Genomic DNA, 19,702 nt, shown 5'->3' with positions numbered 1-19,702 from the left:
CCTCCTACGACGGTCTCAGTTCAGATGTTTAACTCATCCACTTCTGCTTGAGCAGCTGAGTTAGGTGTGATGCAGTACAGTTACTAGATAACAATTCGAAAGAAACACAACGAAAGATTCCTTTATCATCTAAGCCTCCTTGTTTGTATTATCACTTAAATATTACGTGTTCACATTACTCCAAAACAAAAGATCAAGCTGGCAAACAGTACATGCAGAAGGTAATGTTTAAGTGTTAATGGAAACAGATGTGTGGAACTAATAAATGGATGCTTAGCTGTGTTTACTTTCGGACTGTTACCTAATAACTGTATTACATCATGCCTAATTCACTTCCTGAAGCAGAAGTGCATGATTTAAACAAGTAAACTCAAACTGTCGTAGAATGCATACAGTACACTTCCAGACGGGGTTCCTGTTCAACATATTATGTACTCTCCCCCCTCTACAAGTCCTAGTAGTTTGTTAAGAGAATTTCCGAACACCCTATGTATGCTTCCATCACTGATAGAGTTTCCACACATCAACCTGTATCTTCTCCTCACTTGTAGCAACCATAACTTACTTTAGTCACATTTAATGACTAATAACGATTTAATGCGTATTTACACAACATTACATTGTCTCCTGTGTTACGTAATCCATGTCCCCTTAATTTAAATCCAACTCTTTCCTTCGTTCTACAGGAAATCTTGTCACAGTCTGATAGAACTGTATATATAGAATATAAGAATTAAACAGAATTTCTATTTTCATTCGAATAACAACTTCTGACTACATATCACGCATAAGTGTATGTATAGAATGCTTCTGTTTGCCTTTTTTATCTTACTCATTGTTCAATGTTCGCTAGTTTATTGAGAGTGCTCGTTGGCCAATGTGAAACAAATATATTTACTTGCCTATTTTGGTGACAGTTAAACGTATTAAGGGAATAGCTGCACAGTATCACACATTCTGTAACCCTTGCGACTCTAAATTTTTTTTGGTGCACAGTTCAGAAACTGCTCTTCTGTAGTTTACCAGCTGTGCATCCTACAGCCAAGTCCCTAACAGCTACCGATACAATCTGATGATAATGGTACAAGTTGTACATGTAAAGATTATTTCCATTTTTATTTCTGTGGGAATGTTGTTTTTATGTATTTAAACTACGCTGATGACTAGTTGTCATATCAGTTCAACCTAAATGTTGACCTTAGCATGTATATTTTATTTGTACTTTAATTTATTCAGCCTGTTGTTTGCTAAGCGATGCTACTAGTGTGGGGGCTAAACCGATTAGCACAGGGGTAAGTCCTTCGTCTCAGAGGACCCACTACTGATGTTGAAAGTGTGTGTTCTATTAGGGGTGTCTGGACAAACTCTCAGCAGCATTGTCTGCAGTGGGCTGCCCTCTGTCCTCCGTGTGTACAGAGTGACCACACCCTGTGTCTCTGCACAGCACTCCAGCCACTGGAGACAGCGAGGTCACCCGGACCAGTCAGCTGCACATGGGCCACAAAAACTGCAGCAGGGCTCCTGTTCCAGCTGCAAAGCACACAGCTACCTGCCCCACTCCCACATTTGACGATGCTTCCGTCTCTTTCCTGCGGTGAGTACTGTCGCTATGCACCATTTCCACATTCACCATACCACTTATGAGGGCATTAGCCAAGTGATCTTATCTAAAAACAGAATTTCACTTTATTGTATTTTTCGATAAAATAGAAGTTATGATTGTCAAGAAACGGCATTTTATTTGTTAATTTTTGATGTTTGTGTAAGCATGTATCATAATGTTTCTCTAGATATTTCTCTGGGAACAGAGTGTGAATTACAACCTGTTCAGACCACAATTATTTGACAGAGGTACCAAAAACAACTTTTACTCTCCAAATGTAGTGAATGAATAGATGTGTCGGGTGAAAGTTATCGTTTCACTGGTGGTTTCCCATCCCCTAAAGTAAATTTGTATAAAATTGGTGTTACAGCAACATTTACGCATTGTAACTAGAAATATTACTTTAATGAGAATAAATAATTATCTGCAAGTTCGTTATGGTCGTCAAAAGGAAATGATGATCGGTCATTATGAAGGAAAAGACGTAAAAATAATATCCATTAGCAGAATAAAGTTATGGACTGTTGTAGAGTGATGTTTAATTTTTATGTGATTTCCTGTATTTTTTCTTCAAATTATTTTTTTACGTTTCAGTATTTAGTAACAACTGAAAATTTGCGCCATACTGGGTGTAAAATACCGGTTTAACATTTGCAACAAGCAGTCGCCTTAACTAGTAGGTCATCCTATCAAACGACCTCATTTGGCTCAAACTTTCAGCTGTCAGTTTTATTTCCATGTTTGTTTTGCAGACACTCTAAATGCGTTTCACAGGATGAGCCGGAATAGCACCATTGAATGAATGGCGTCTGTAAGAGACGGAGGTTCAGTCTGAAACGAGAGCTGAATATGAGATCGTCTGGCAGTAGTTGTTGGAAATCATTTGGTGGAACTTCAGCCTCAATGAAACTGGGAGTCACACGTGCAGTCGTGTGGTGAGGCAGCGTAGTAGTAAAGGCGACTGCTTGTGATGAGCGAGAAATACGTATTCGACAACCAGTATGGGACAAATTTTCGGTGGTCACTACATAATGGTCAAGATGGCTGCTCATGTTAATCCGGCAATCCTGCTGCGCGTGTGGTCAGGTCGCGTCGTGTGTAGTGGCGTACGACGTCTTCTGTAAACAAATCCCTGCAATTGACAGTGTGTTTTGGGTACAGATCTTGACTCGGCATGGGGAAATTTCTGCGTAAATGGATTCTGATATCGACTTATATTTATGCAAATCGATTATCGATGGTAGCAGATAGTGGTAGTTGACTTCACGAAAAACTGTGAGTGCACATTGCATTACATTTGTTGATATCTGACATTTTAAAAAGCATGTCGTGCATTATGCAATTTTACATATAATACTGCATTGTTCTACATCACTAGTAAAATTAGTTTTGAGCTATAAAAGGAGGGTAATAACAATGAATTACAAAGTAAATTAAATTAGTTGTAGGAAATAGAGTATTAATAAATGATAGTAATTTAGAACAGAAAATAGAAACATAGGAAAGGAATGATCTCCAAATATTATTTTACTGTTAAAACAAAATATAACATATAAATTATGATTTGTGTGCTTGCCATTCCATGTGGGAAGCCCTTGGCAGAAACGTTACCAAATGAAATATATCATGAGTGACTGCGAGTGTATTTGCTGATACTGTCTATGGAGCAGTGACACTTATTACATCTTATCTAGGGCATACTGCAATGGCTACATGTAGTTACCCATATACATGTCGTATGTGTGCTGTTATCTTGTATGTCTCTGAGCATGATGTTTTTATCTTTAAGCAGTGTCATAGGCTGGAGTGGAACCACAGAACTTAAACTTTAAGATTCGCCTCAGCATATAGCATATTCCTTAGATGTAATGAGTGTCTCCGTTCTTCAATTAGACGTTTTCCTTCCCATTTTTGTTGTATTGAAAATTCATATCAGGTAAATGAAAAAATCACATGTGATGCCTCCTTTCTTATAGTTATCTTTTTTTTGTCTGTTTTAGGTATTGAACTTCTTATAATACGAGTCTTTGTCTGATGTTGTTGCTGTGCTTGTGTCATTTTCTGTGCCCACATCTACATCAATGTCTGTGGTGTGACTGAGTTTGTGTCCTGCCAAGGATCGTGTTGTTGTGGTTGTTATGTGCTTGTCTGAGATCTGCCATATGAGTTTCCTCGCCTGTAGATATCATGCAGGGTTCTTGAAACCTTAACAGTTGCGTTGCTTAGAGCACAGTATTTGTCTGGGTCTCGTAGCATTTCTTTGATGTCGTTATGCTCTGTTACAGATCTTATGTGTGTGAGGGTGTTGAATGTAATGTCACATGTTCAGGAGACCCATATGCCCCACATGTGCTTGTAGTATTCTAGCTAAGGCTCACTCCGTTCAAGCCCAGTTGCAATGTGAACAATGGTACAGCTTGTATTCGTATGCTTGTGATGAAGCTGTACCTGTAAATTGTGGAAGAAGGAGAAAAACGATGGCCTTTGTCGGTCATCTCCCAGTCCATTTTTCAGGTGTCAAGGTGGCAGTTATTTAATTGACTCATGTCTATAATGTTTTCCCCTCTTATTAGTGGAATCTTGTAGTGTGTACCCCTCTTGACCCAGCACACCGCCGCTCTGTGGTGGATAATGATGTCAATGCGGCAAGACCCCAGAACCACACACAAGGCTTCTACTGACGTGGTGCCAAAAGCACGCAGCATTCTGAGTAGCATGCTCCTCGGACCTAGCCTCACTGTGCTTCCATAGGCCGCTGGACACAGGCAGTGTGTATGGCTTCCAAGAGAGCTGTCTCATATGTTTGTAGTGAATGCACAGGACCATATAGTGATTTCATTACTAATGCACCTACTGTTAAAGTCAAAGACAATGTATTTTGCAGGTGAACAATGCGTATACGTGCCCATAATTAGCAACAATGACAGTATTCAACATGCCTTCTTAATATAATTAAGGCGTAATACAATAAGGTATTGTGTGACATAAGAGTTTCTTTATTATTCAAGGGGATATATGGGAGCGAAAGAAGTATTGTAAAGTTTATATTTTGGTACAAAGTCCATAAGTGAATTTAAGGAAACACAACGCCTGCTCCACAGAGATTTCAGTACTGCGTGCTTTGGTGAACCAGGACAGTCAGCCATGGGCATACATAAACTGTGGATCCAATTTACATTTAAAAGTCTCGTACGCTATACAATACAATTCACACAGAGTAATACATAATCATAGAAGACAGAACACTTTTTCTGAAGTTACATCACGAACTGGAAACTGACAAGCATTTGCCAAATGTTGTGCATAAAAGTAATGCAGGTGATGTAACACAAGAAGAGGTGCATGCTAACAGCCAACGAGAAGAACGTATCCAAAAAATTATTAAAGAGACAGACCACAGCGAGAGTCTGTAGAAATGCCAGGTACCTGTCTGCTTGAGGTGACAAGCAAACATGCACACCGCAAAACATATGATATTGTTAAACACAGTGTACATACTGTCGAGGAAAAACTTTAAAATATATTGTATGCAATATATTCAAAATTAGTGGAATCTCGGTAAAGTACGTAACAGAAAAGGAATTATACCAATTTATAGAGTTACGCCAACTTGAGGGACGCAATCAAAAATGGTTCAAATGGCTCTGAGCACTATGGGACTCAACTGCTGAGGTCATTAGTCCCCTAGAACTTAGAACTAGTTAAACCTAACTAACCGAAGGACATCACAAACATCCATGCCCGAGGCAGGATTCGAACCTGCGACCGTAGCGGTCTTGCGGTTCCAGACTGCAGCGCCTTTAACCGCACGGCCACTTCGGCCGGCGGGACGCAATCCCAATAAAATATCAAAAAGCGATGAGGGAACTACTGGAGAAGGAAATAAATGTTAGAACAGAACACAAAACAAACTACGACAGTATTTAAAAGACTGGTCGAGAATTGTGTTAGTAAGGATAAGAAGAAGAGAGCAGAACGTGTGTCGAGAAAGACTGTTTTTTGCATGGTTCCAATAAGCACATCGATGTGCAGGTAGATGAAAGTTACGACCGTCCTCGCTGACGGCTGTGCGAACGCGTAAACCACGTTACATGAAAGATCACAAGATATGAAGGACTAAGTGCCTACAAATGATAACCTCAGAAACGGAGAGGCTTCGAACGTGCCAGTGTCGTCGGCATCTAGAGAAAGTGGCTGGAGACCAGTGAAACCACGAGCAGACAGTGATGTGTTGAGCGCCCACATCCCATCTCAGAACACTGAGGTCAGAGTTTTGTACAGCAGGGCAGGTGGCGGTCTGGCGGCACAGTAGAATTCTGGTGCCCGCACAAGTGGTACACAGCAAAAACCTGGCACACGTTGTTGAATGTGAATATGCATACTGCATGATCTGATACAAGTTTGCATGTGGACTGATTACATCATCATTGTTGGATCTTGCCCACTCGTCTTGTATAGGGTGCCTAATGGATGCTGCGTTCTCAGAATTCTACACAATAACTTAAGCATAAAACGTTAGTAGTTTTATTTCTATAAAGCAGATTGACAATACTTAACTTTAATGTAAAAAGGTGTCACAAGCTATGGGCGGCATGCAATATAAATTAGTCTAGTGTAATATACAATGTTCAGGCAAGTCTGTCTCTCAGTTTGTGGATCACAACTATCAGTTCTCGTAGCACTCTACGCTACGCCATGCTAATGCTGTCCACTAATGTCCAGACGAGGCCGGCAGGAGCGGCACCTATATTCATTTCTTGCAGGTGTCAATCCAGTCATGGTGAGGTCCTAATCAGTGCACTATTGGCCCATGTCTTTTCACTGCCTTCTCTGGTGTTGCGTTCTTCGTCTTCGTTAAAGGGGTCTTGTATTGAGTGCGACCATGTTGGGGGATGAATGAGTGTAGACGCAACGACGGGCCGAAAGCTATGGCTGCAGGGGACATCAAGCTTCCGGTCGTACCCCGCCATCCGACTAGTGCTCTGGCAAAAATATCCCCCAGAAAACGACCAGAAGGGTATGCGTCCACCTCCTGGTGCCATTAAGCAGATGCAGAAGGCGGCGACTGCTGTGTTGTGGGCGGATCCAGCTCTATCGGTAGGACGAGAGGGGACGGAGGAGGCGAAGGCTCCAGCTCAATAGGGTCGTCCTGCGGTGTCTTGATGTGCTGTGGCCGCTTTGCTCTGTGGACCCGTGAATCTGGGGGAAGAGACACTGAAAAATCATTGTGTACAGGACAGTGGCGAAGTTGATTTTGATGGCGGCACTGCAAAGCATCTGGAACTTAAAGAAGATACATGCAAGCGCCAAGTCGACGGACCATCCCATCCTTGTCGCCAACTGTTGGGTCTTGCCCACTCGCCTCGTCTAGGTTGCCTAAGGGATGCTGCCTTCTCGGAATTGTATATAACAATTCAAGCAAATAACTTTAATAGTTTCACTTCGTTAAAGCAGATTGACAATGCATAATTTTAATGCACAAAGGTGTCGCAAACGATGGGCGACATGCAATATAAATCAGAGTCTTGCGCAATATGCAGTGTTCAGGCAAGTCTGTCACACAATTTGTGGATCACAACTATCAGTTCTCGTAGCAATCTCTGCTAGGCCATGCTAAATCTGTCCAATAGTGTCCAGGTGAGGCTGCCAGGAGCGGCGCTTATATTCACTTCTTGCAGGTATCGCTCCTGTCATGATGCGGTCGTAATTAGTGCACCATTGGCCCATGTCGTTTCACTGCCTTCTCTGGTCTTGCGTTCTTTGTCTTCGTTCTGGCGCTTGTGGTTACACCAGAACCGTCATTAGCACTATAGTGGGAGCAGGCTCATCGAGACTGGACAGTGGATCACCAGAAACGTATGTTCTAGTAGGATGAATCATGTTCTTTTGGTTACATAATGCTGATGGCCATGTCCAGACATGCCATCATCCAGGTGAATAGTTACCCAAAAGATGCACAGCTCCATATATGCTGGACAATGAGAGCTGGACTATGTGGTGGGTGCAATCATCTGGGCTTACATGACATTTGTAACCGATGCCACCATGACAGCTGAGGATTACCTGTACACTAATGCAGATAACCTGTACATTTTCACGCTTTATGTCTTCCTCAACGACGATGACCCTGTCACGAAGACACGATTGTGGTACAGTGACTGGAAGAGAATGATACTGAACTCGTCTCGTCCACATAATTTGCATGGTGTGAACCTGATGGAACACATCTGGCTCGCACCTCCACGCTTACAAAGCAGTAGTCCATAATTTTCGAGAGCACAGTGTTGTGTAAATGTAGAGATAACACACACATAAATTTAATCAGAATTATGCACAGGAAGGCTAAATAAGGGTGACAGTTATACTGAAGCTCATTCTTTGGCATTACACATTATACGCTACAAGCAAAGCAAAGTAGGTGCCAACGGAACAGTTAGTGGGCGAGAAGGAAACGCAACAGCAGACACAGGAAGGAATTACACAACATGTTCTAGGCATTCTCGCACCCTGTATGTGAATCCAGAGATAGGTTGTTCATGAGGAGACTATTTTTACAGGCGGAATTACTGTGAAAGGTAAAAACAACTTATTACTCACTTTCATCAGACGATGAAAGAAGATGATCTACTCAGAAATAAAGCAATGAACATTTGTGGTATATCTTTGCAACGTATTGCGCAGCTATCAGCGATAGTGGGCAGAGAATGTACATGTATACATGTGTAACTAATATTTCCAGGAGATTTTATTGACAGGCTGGTGGTGTTCATCCTAAGAATAATGAAGCAAGATTGTAGATTGATAATATTAGTTAATTCTTATTATAAATTTTAACATGTCTAGTAAACAGCAGACTAAATCTGCACCCCCAGTCTATTTGGGGGTTATAGTAGACCAAAGGTACTCCTGCTTATTGGAAGAGGCGATAGAATGGAGTCTCCCACTTTTCAGCCTAATAAGTTCTGGTCCCCTTTTAAGATTTGACCTCAAACTTCCCAAATTCTACAGAAGTATAGACGATTTTGGGATGGACACCTTACGTGCTGCACCAGATATCCATTATACATTTAAATCTTCACCACCTCGTGTTGTCACAGCTGTTCAACTCCGCCAACAATTCAGCTGTTTGGGTGATGTCACATTCCAGGGTACATCATCTTCTTCCATTCTCCACTGTCCTCTTTCGTCCCCCTCACCGTAGAGGATTTCTCTGCATCTACTATCCAGCACAGTAGCCATCCATCTTGGGCAGCTGTCAGGTACCCTCTTGGTCCTAACCCCCTGACAACACATGGATTGCACTGCTGATGCCCGTCTTCTTGAGGAATCAGGACTCCTGGCCACAGCCATCGTGCCAGGTGGCCTTTGCTGTGGCTGGGTGGCGCCTGTGGAGAGAGCCTCTCATCAGAGTGGGTGACATAAGGGCGCATGACCTGCAATTAATCTCTTGTTAGTGACTGGCGCCAGCAGTCTCTAAGAGGGGCAGGGTAGACAGATATGATCCTGAATTGTTCCCCTCTGTACTTACACCATAGGTCGAACAAAGGAGTATGGAAAAGAGAGAACCTTGTTCGCCAAGGTATTTAGTCTGCAGCAGAATAGATGGGCAGTCCTTTCTGGCTATAAAGCCTCTATTTTCTTTATCAAGAACCTGGAGGACGAGTTTGAAGAAGTGGCTGCATTGTCGAAAATGAGAAATGTGGCAGTCCTAAATTAGACAGTATCCTCAGCCCAGCCCTGGGAATTGTTCGCCTGTGACCTGTTGACTGATGTTCCTCTTTCTGTCATGCCCCATCAAAGGCACAACATGGTCGAGGGGACTATTTTCCACCACTACTTTCTCTTGCAATCTGACGACAAGCATCACACCAATTTAGAGTAGTGGGGTGTTCACTTCATTCAGCATATCTGTAGGGGACTGAAAAACAAAAGGGTTGCTACTGGTGCCTACATCTTGCCCTTTGAGGATGGTTCATTTCGCAAAAAATCAAGGTGATGGTATATCGATGTGATGTAAAACCATATGTCCTAGCCCCATATAGGGTGCTTTAACTGCTGGTAATTTGAGCACATGTTTTCCCACAGCAATTCCAGCACCACATGTGGAGACTTGCGAACCGTTACAACATTCTCCTTTCAAGGCAACAATTTCTACCTGTAATGAAATGGCCAACTTTTGCATGGCAAGGAAACACTCTAATAAACAAGTAACTGTATAAAACACGTAAGCACGTTGAGTAAAAGCCTTAAAAGGCACCGAGCGAGGTGGCGCAGTGGTTAAACACTGGAATCGCATTCGGGAGGACGACGGTTCAATCCCCCATCCGGCCATCCTGATTTATGTTTTCTGTGATTTCCCTAAATCGCTCCAGGCACATGCCGGGATGGTTCCTTTCAAAGGGCACGGCCGACTTCCTTACCCGTCCTTCCCTAATCTAATGAGACCGATGACTCGCTGTCTGGTCTCCTTCCCCAAAACAACCCCAACCCCTTAAAAGGCATTGAATTGAAAAAACACACAACAGTTCTTGCTGGCTAGAAACAATATAAAACAATCCACTATGGCTTACATTAACAACCTTGCTTGATTATAGCCATATATACATAAACACAAATTTACGTAAGTTAGAGCTTCCAGATGAGCAGGAACTCCTTATGCAATTGACTAGTTGTTACCACGAGGGAAAAAAGATTCTTTTCTTCTTTCTTAACCTTTTACATGTGAGTCTAGTAATACCAGTTATGGCAGGCGAGAGGATGAATCAGGTCTTTGTGCCCTGCATTTTAAACAGTACAACCATTGGTGCCTTAGACTTCCACAGACATAGCAGAGGCTAACAGTTGAATAAACCCGTAGGTGGCCGAACGGTTCTAGGCGCTTCAGTCCGGAACCACGCGACTGCTATGATCGCAGGCTCGAATCCTGCCTTGGGCATGGATGTGTGTGATGTCCTTAGGTTAGTTAGGTTTAAGTAGTTCTACGTTCTAGGGAATTGATGAACTGAGATGTTAAGTTTCGTAGTGCTTCTTCATGCCGCAACTGCCAACTCTCCACAAGAGCCCATACAGCCACATCTTAAACCCATGCGAACAGCCCACATTTCCCCTTTCCCTCTAGAGGCAGACACCGAAGCCTTCAATTGCGACAACGGCGCCACCGCCAGAGAAAGGAGGGCGACTGCTTGACGCTACATGCTGTGGTGTGTTTTTCAAAACTAACTTTACCATGACTCACCAGTGGTCCCAACACCACCAGTCCCTAAGAGTTCCACATCTGAGGACGAGGTGGAGATTGTAGAATTCCTCAAGGTCCTCCTATATCGTGCTGACGCTTCAGACGCAACAGTCCTGGATACCAGCACTCATGGTGACACTGAGGCGTAAACTGTCTCCTTGATCCCTTCATGCATTCCCAAATGACTGACAACCTACTGCTCCAGAGGAACTGTGGCGGTTTTTCCTCCCACCTCGCTGAATTATGCCAACTTTTAGATTTGCGTTTTGTATTGCTTTTCAGGAAACGTGGTTTCCTGTGATGTGGACCCCAGCTCCTTGTGCCTGACAGGGCTAATACAAAAATTGTACTGACTGTGATAGACTGCGAGGTGGAGTCTGCATCTATGTCTATGTCTGTAGCGAACCTATTCCCCCTTGAAACACTTTTGGAAACTGTGAGGACAATGCAGGAAATTACCATCAGCAGTATATACGTCCCTCCAGACGGTGAAGTGTTGCACCAAGTATTAGCTGCACTAATTTCTCAACTCTCGCCTCCACCCCCACTTTTCCTACTTGTGGGTGATTTTAATGCCCCTAACCTTGTTTGGGGTGGAACCAAGATTGCTGCTGTAAAGGCTGTCGAGGATCAACTAACTCACCTCAACTTTTGCCTCCTCATTACAAGTGCCCCCATTCACTTTAGTGTGGCATATGACACATACTGAGCCATTGATCCCTTGGTTTGCAGTCACGGTCTGCTCCTTTATATCCACTGGAGATCTCACGATGACTTGTGTGGTAGTGACCATTTTCCACTCTTTCTGTCCCTTACCCAGCATCGCCTGGAGACTTGCCCATATGGGCTCTTACCAAGGCTGAATGGGATGCTGTCAAGTGCACTACAACTGTTGATTCTCCTTTGCATGAGACCACCATTACTACCATTGTTGCCCAAGCTGAATCTTGAATCCCTTGTTCCTCAGATTGTCCCAGCGGTAGTCAGTGCCTTGGTGGTCACTCAAAATCGCTGTGGCCAATAGAGACTGTAGGTGGGCCCTTCAACATCATAAGCCCCATCGATTTCTAGGGCACCTCATTGCCCTCAAACAGCATTGTGTCCAGGTCTGTCAGCTCATTGAATGATGGGACTATTGGGAATGATACATCTCCACCACTGGCACAAAAGCCTCTCCTTCCCAGGTCTGGACCAAGCTCAGATGCCTTTATGGATATGAGACTCCTGCAGGTATACATGGAATTTAGACAGATGGATCTGTATATGCCGATCTGCATGTAATTGCAGAATGTCTTGTGGATCATTAGCTTCGCATCTCTGCATCTGATAACTAAACCGTGATGAAACGACAATTCCTATCTCTCGCTCCACACCAATCCGAGACGTATAGTGCTCAGTGCCCTTGCCAATTCTCCTGACTCAACCCCTGGGGCAGACTACATCCATTCCCAAAAGCTTAAACGTCTGTCAGTGGATTATCAGCGCCACTTCCTGGCCATCGTCAACTGAATCTTGAGCGATGGCGACTCCCCATCGCAGTACAGGGTAAGTATGATGATACCAGTGCTAAAGCCTGGTAAGAACCTGCTAGATTTGTATCGTCCTATCAGCCTCACCAACGTTCTGTGCAAGCTGCTTGAATGTATGGTGAGCTGGCCGTTGTGTTGGCTCCTCACGTCTCAGCGTCTTCTGGCTCCCTCCCAGGGCGGTTTTCGGCGAAGTCGCTCCACCACTGAGAACTTACTCTACCCTGAGACTGCCATCCGAATGGTCTTTTCCCGGCGTCAGCACCTCATTTCCGCCTTTTTTGACCTGACAGAAACCTACAATATCACTTGGCGACACCACATGCTCTCTACTCTGCATGAGTGGTGTCTTTGGGGCCCACTCCCGATTTTTATATGTAACTTTTGTCACCACACATTTCAGAGCTCGAGCGGGTGCCTCACACTGTTCACCTCCCATCCAAGAGAATGGGGTCCCACACGGCACTGAGCATTCCAATATTTTGAATCATCGTTAATGGTCCTCAGTATCTCCCCACCTATATGCTGATGATTTTTGTATTTCTCTTTGCTCCTCTTCTGTTGGTGTAGCTGAACGTCGACTGCTGGAAGTCATACAAACGGTGCAGCAGTGGGGCCTCACTCACAGGTTTCAGTTTTCAGCTGCCATGACTAGTGTCATGCCCTTCTGTTTTTGTTGTACGCCATCTCCATCTGGAACTTTACCTTGATGACCAACTACTTAATGTAGTGGAGACGTTCTGCTTTTTGGGACTGGTCTTTGATACTTTCTTGGCTTCCCCGTCTTCGTCAGCTTAAGGAAATGTGCTGGCAGTATGTTAATGTTATTCAACGCCTACACCACAACGAATGGGGTGCTGATCGCCCTCCACTGCTGCAGCTGTGCAAAGCACTTTGCAGTCCGTTTTTTCCTATGGATGCCTGGTGTGTGGTTCTGCATTGCCCTCAGCTTTCCAGCTGCTGGACTCTATACACAACTGTGCGACAGGAGCTTCCCAAACCAGCCTCCTTGTAAAAGCCAGTGTTCCTCCATTGCGAATTAGGTGACAGCAGTTGCTTGCGAATTATAGTGCCCATATTCATTATTCGGCTTACCATTCAAATTATGATCTGCTTTTCTCTAATATGGCTATCCATCCCTGACAACAGCGGCGCAGATTGGGGATGCCAATTGCAGTTTGTGTTTGCTTCTTACTGATCTCGACACTTTCCTTCTATCACTTTTCAATGTGTTCACTTCGTGGTCCATACCGCCGCCACAGGTTTATCTGGACCTATTGCAAAGCCCAAAAGGCTCAGTTCCACCTGTGGCCTCCACTTTTTCGCTATTCTTGGTGAGTTCCAGGACTCAGAAACAGTCTACACAGATGGTTCAATGGCCCTTGTTGGCTTCGCTTATGCTCACGTTGGACATGCTGAACAGGGCTCCTAGCTGAGTTGCTTCAGTGTTTTCATTGCACAGTTGGTAGTTATCTCTCACACTCTTCAGCATATCCATTCCTGTGCAGGTGATTCCTTCGTCATCTGTAGTGACTCCTTAAGTAGCTTACATGCTCTCAATCAGTGCTTCCCTCACCACCCTTTGCTGTTAAATAACCAGCAGTCTCTTTATGCTCTCAGCGACAGCAGACATTCAGTGACCTACATTAGGACCCCAGGACATGCTGGTATCCTGAGCAGTGAACTTGCTGGCAGGCTGACCAAACATGCTACCAGTAAACCATTCTGGTCAGGTTATAAATGATTACCATTAAAGTACCAGTAATGATAGATTAACGCCTGTTTGTGAAGCAGCTTGCACTGCTCCATATTAAATTGCCCAAACAGTTCAGAGTGTAGGTCTCATTTGTAGGAGTTTTTTGAATCTGGAGATGTGACTTTGACGTCTGTCAGTGATCAGTGCATTTAAAAACTAAGTAGCACTACTTCAAACATTCAGTGCCACAGTGTGGGTCAACCTTCACCATACTACACACACTCACACACACACACACACACACACACACACACACACACACACTCAGACATCTGTGTGAGGCTGACATAAATACACTGCCTTCACCAGGACCACACCAAGTTAAGCACTGTGGGGATCAAAAGGGCTTCAGAGCTGTTGGTTCCTGTACAGTCATTCAGGATTCACGTTTGTTTCTCTCGTATTATATAGAAAAGGTCCATTATTATCTCATGCAGTTATCAGAACTATAAAATCAGTTTTAGTCAACTGTATGATTTTCAATAGAATCAGCCACACTTGCAAATCCGTCGGCCAAAAATATTTCTAGATAAAGGAATTATGTATTTTATCGATCAGTGGATATTAGATTCATTATTTTAATACGTCATTTACCAGAATAATGGAAATAATTACTTCTTAATTGACTTTAATTTCAAAAAATATTGTTAAATTTTTCTCCTGAGTACATGCCTCACACAATGTGTTGTATCAGCATATAGGTATTTTCTTTCAGACTCATCCTAGCGAGTTTGTCGCATGTAAATGACATACTGCAGTGCTTTCCAGGAAACAAGATTTACTTTCCAACGGTTGTCATATCGACACAAGTACATTAAACTTTAATTTACTCTCATGACCTCGCTGTCGCCTTAAGGCGCATCACAGCCACAGGAATTTAAGACGAAGGTTTCTCTCTCTCTGTCTCTCTCTCTCTCTCTCTTTGTCTCTCTCTCTCTATGTGTATGTGTAAGTTTGTGTGTGTGTGTGTGTGTGTGTGTGTGTGTGTTTGTGTTCGTATTAGTTCCTGTGTGTACGTGCATCTGTCAATGAATGTAATTGTGTGTAGTGGTAGAGGAGTCCAGTTTGGTATCATTGCCGTATCTGAAACTTAACTACTAAATGATTTCCTGGTTAACAGCAGCTTTCTCTGTTTGTCGAGTTTGTGTGAAGAACTTTTGTGGTAATTGGATTTACTTTTGTTCCTGTAGTAACAGAAACTTCTCATTAAATAGCAGGAGACGTTATTAGCTTTATTTGTCACATCTGCAAGTGTCAGAGAGGACTGCTGCACTCAGAGAACTAGTAATGGCTGAACGAAGTGGGAGGCAACAACTTCTATAACGATAGAATTCTAAGGTCAAAAAACGGCCACGAATTAACGTGACAAAATGTGATAACTTTGTATCTTGAGAGTTGGAATGTAGGAATTTTTTGTGGAGAGAGCATGAAGAATTTGAGAGGATGACGTAACTGTGCATCTGTACCTTAATATAAAACGACTTTATTAGTGTTCTGTATCATAGAAGGGAGATTTGTCAGTTGTCTTAGAGATGAGTTTTAGAACTGGTTACAGTTGTACCACTCTGATACGTTTCTTCATCAGGAGTGTGTATTTGAACGAAAGTATGAGAATTTCTGTGTTTTGTGTAGGACCCTCTCTGCAGCGGAGAAAGGCAGGAGGCTGATCAAGGCAGCTAACGATGGGACAGTGCAAGAGCTGCAGATGCTGCTGGCAGCTGGGGCTGATGTGGGTGCGACGGATGGGAACAAGAATACTGCGCTGCACTGGGCAGCCTGGCAGGGTCACGTGGAAGCGGCGAGCTGTCTGGTGGGGGCTGGCGCTGAGGTGGACGCAGGGAACTGGGTCCAGGACACGCCGCTCCACTGGGCTGCATGGGGCGGCCGGCCGGCCGTGGTGCAGCTGCTGGCGGCGTCCTCTGCAGACCCCAATGCCAGGAATGTGGACGGGGACACGCCGCTGCACTTTGCGGCAGTGCACGGTCGCACGGAGGAGGCGACTGCACTACTCGATGCAGGGGCTGACAGCGGGGCCAGGAATCACAAGGGGAAAACCCCAGTGGACCGCGCCAGGCAGTTCAACCGCCAACACTGGATAGACAGGATAAGACGACACTAGCAGTACAATACACACCTCTGAAGTAAAAACAACGCTAGTCTACTAAAATCACAACAGTAGCGACAATGTGAGTTTCATATAAACTAATGTGTGTAGCAAGAAGCGAGTTTCCGTCCATGAAAATTCAACAATAATCGAGATGTATATCATTAATAATAAACATATTTTGACTAAATTCATTACTGTAAAGTAATTGGTAAGAATATGCTATTACAAATAACACCACCTCCAGTGTGGCAGTAAGGCGCTGTACTGTTGCGGTAAGTTGTTGGACCACAGTAACAATAACTCTTTAACTTAATCAAGAGGCCGGCCGCTGTGGCCGAGCGGTTCTTGGCGGTTCAGTCCGGAACCGCGCGACTGCTCCAGTCGCAGGTTCGAATCCTGCCTCGGGCATTGATGTGTGTGATGTCTGTAGGTTAGTTAGGTTTAAGTAGTTCTACGTTCTAGGGGACTGATGACCTCAGATGTTAAGTCCCATAGTGCTCAGAGCCATTTTTTTAAATCAAGAACAATTCATTTATTGAGCCAACTGTGTAGTTTGTAAACACCCAGTGCAGGTCGGCCAAGTATGACTTTAAGTAAACAGTTATGATGGAAGTCCAAAGAGAGTTGTCTGAACAGAAAAAGAGCACGTTGTATTGAGCAGGAACATCAGTCATCCCCAAAGAAACCCCAGAGGCTTAGTTTGTGTCTCGGAATACTGTAATACAGTATCACAGTAGCTGTGAAAAAAATAGCAATGATTACTCAAAACAAACCATTCCTCCTACAATACCATAAAGATATTACAGCACTTCTTAAAAACATCAAGAATTTTCTTATTTGCCAAGGACAAGCATTTACAAGAGAAACACACACTCACTAATTATATCCATGTCTTGCGGAGATGCAAATGTGTTCACAATGCAACAATTTCCAAAATTCATGATAAGGCATACACCCACAGAAATTTTCATTGAAGGAGTCCACATACATGAAAATAAATCATCTTTGGTAAAACAATTACTGACTGGTTCTTCCATGTAGTATGCTGCACAAAGTGGAAACCGTAAGATCCCGATAACTTAAAGAAATAAAAGGTAAAATATTATTAATCTGACCTTAAGAGACAATGTAACAATCTATCAAACAATGCTCAGAGCTGTATCCCATCTAGAGTAATTTAAGATTATGTTTACATGTTATTCTAAGCCAATTACATACATGAAAAACAGTTTCGCATCACCCCAGTTCCCAGAACTCCAGAAGCCAGATGTTGACTTTGGCTACTGTATCACAGACGCAGTCTATATTACTGTTCAGAGTTGACTATACCCGCCCAAAGATATAAACAACCATGTATGAGCAGCGCCTAGTAGACGGAGGGAGCCCAACAGCTCATCAGTTCCAGTCATTCCACCAGGAAGGAGGTACATGGCTAGTGTTGTCTGTAGTTCAACCCTGCCTAGACGGTCAGTACTGTGGTCTGATTGCGTTCGCATTGTTTCTTTGTGTCAGGAAGGGCTGTCAAGAAGGGAAGTGTCCAGGCATCTCAGAGTGAAACAAAGTGATGTTGTTCAGACATGGAGGAGATAAAGAGAGAGAGGAACTGTCGATGACATCCCTCGCTCAGGCTGCCCAAGGGCTAGTACTGCAGTGGATGATCGCTTTCAACGGATTATGGCTCGGAGTAACCCTGGCAGCAACGCCACCATGTTGCATAAGGCTTTTCGTGCAGCCACAGGACGTCATGTTACAACTCAAACTGTGAGGAATAGGCTGCATGATGCACAACTTCACTCCAGATGTCGATGGTGATGTGCATCTTTGCAACCACGACACCATGCAGTGCAGTACAGGTGGGCCCAACAATATGTGAATGCATCCCTCAGGACTGGCATCACTTTCTCTTCACCGATAACAGTCGTATATGACTTCAGTCAGACAACTGTCAGAGATGTGTTTGGAAGTGACCCAGTCAGGATGAACGCATTAGATACACTGCCCAGCGAGTGCAGCAAGATGGAAGTTCCCTGCTCTTTTGGGGTGGCATTATGTGGGGCCGACGTACGCCACTGGTGGTCATGGAAGGGGCCATAATGGCTGCACGATACGTGAATTCCATCCTCCGAAGAATGGTGCAACTATCTTAGCAGCATATTAGCGAGGCATTCTTCTTCATGGACCATAATTTGCGCTCCCATCGTGCACATCTTGTAACGATTTCCTTCAGCATAACGACATCGCTTGACTAGAGTGGCCAGCACGTTCTCCAGATATGAACCCAATCGCTCATGCCTGGGATAGGTAGTGCGGTTTATGGACGACGTGACCCTTGAACCACTCTGAGGCATCTACGCCGAATCGCCATTGAGGAGTGGGACAATCTGGAGCAACAGTGCCTTGATGAACTTGTGGGTAGTGTGCCACGACGAATACAGGCACGCATCAATGCAAGAGGACGTGCTACTGGGGATGAGAGGTACCGGTGTGTACAGCAATCTGGATCGCCATCTCTGAACGTCTCGCTCTATGGTGGTTCAACATGCAGTGTGTGGTTTTTATCGGCAATAAAAAGGGAGGAAATGATGTTTATGTTGAGCTCTATTCCAGATTCTGTACATATTGCGAAACTCTCCGAACCGAGTTGATGCAAAACTTTTCTTGATGTGTGCGTTTTAGCTGGTCAAGAGGCATCAGATAAGGCGCTCTTGCTTAACTTCTCTCTGTAAATAAATGAATGTATGAAAAGGAACTTCATATATGTCGGTCAAAAGTGACCATACATATAATTTGACATAAACTTCTACCTATTGTGTGAAACTAGTATATAAAAAGAAGACGAAAATAAACTTAAGTAACCAATTGCTCTAACTGGAACGACTTAGCAGAAGTCTTGTTGGGCAGAGTAGTGCCCAACAGCCAACAGCGTTCCACAGGTTAAAAACAGAGTAAAGTTAACACTACGCTGGTACCTGTAGGAGGCTCACGAGGAAGAGTAAATAAGCGCACTATGCAATTAGTACACACTGGCCTACAGTTACTATTAAAGGAAACGTAACATATCCAAATACCTCAATTACGATATGAAGAAAGAATGAGTGAAGATGGATAAACAGTGTTACGTGGATTAATACAATTTTGAACTTAGCCAGACTCCTCTTTAAGACAAGTAATGACCTTGGTCACAAAACCTGGCCTAAGCCTGTATTATTCGTATTTTTATTTAATAATGGACGTTTATACTAGATCTTAAGTCACTGGCAAGAATAGTAGGAATTAGTACACAACAACAAAAATAAATAACAAGCAGCCAAATCAGTAGTTTTCTCAGAACAGTCCATCAGTTGGCTCACACTAGAACATATTGTAAACCAGAGCATAGGTCTGTAAGAGAAGCGCGGAAAACTAACACAAATCAATCACAACTAACGAAATCTGCAGTTAACACCGAAGATCAGTTACTCTCAAAGCCCATGAA

General features: G+C 43.6%; 1 protein-coding gene across 1 annotated transcript; it reads left to right on the top strand.

Annotated features, from left to right (window-relative positions):
• Positions 1-1,419: 1,419 nt before the first annotated feature.
• Positions 1,420-16,239, top strand: LOC124719764 (ankyrin repeat and SOCS box protein 8-like). The gene is made up of 2 exons (XM_047244963.1): positions 1,420-1,594; positions 15,753-16,239. Exons 1-2 carry the CDS (start codon positions 1,494-1,496, stop codon positions 16,237-16,239), a joined length of 588 nt encoding a protein of 195 aa, XP_047100919.1. The 5' UTR covers positions 1,420-1,493.
• Positions 16,240-19,702: the final 3,463 nt, after the last annotated feature.

This window comes from Schistocerca piceifrons, chromosome 11 (assembly GCF_021461385.2).
Source record: "Schistocerca piceifrons isolate TAMUIC-IGC-003096 chromosome 11, iqSchPice1.1, whole genome shotgun sequence".
NCBI classification, from domain to species: Eukaryota; Metazoa; Arthropoda; class Insecta; order Orthoptera; family Acrididae; genus Schistocerca; species Schistocerca piceifrons.
The sequence above is the reverse complement of the archived record's forward strand: the minus strand, read 5'-3'. Positions and strand labels throughout refer to the sequence as shown.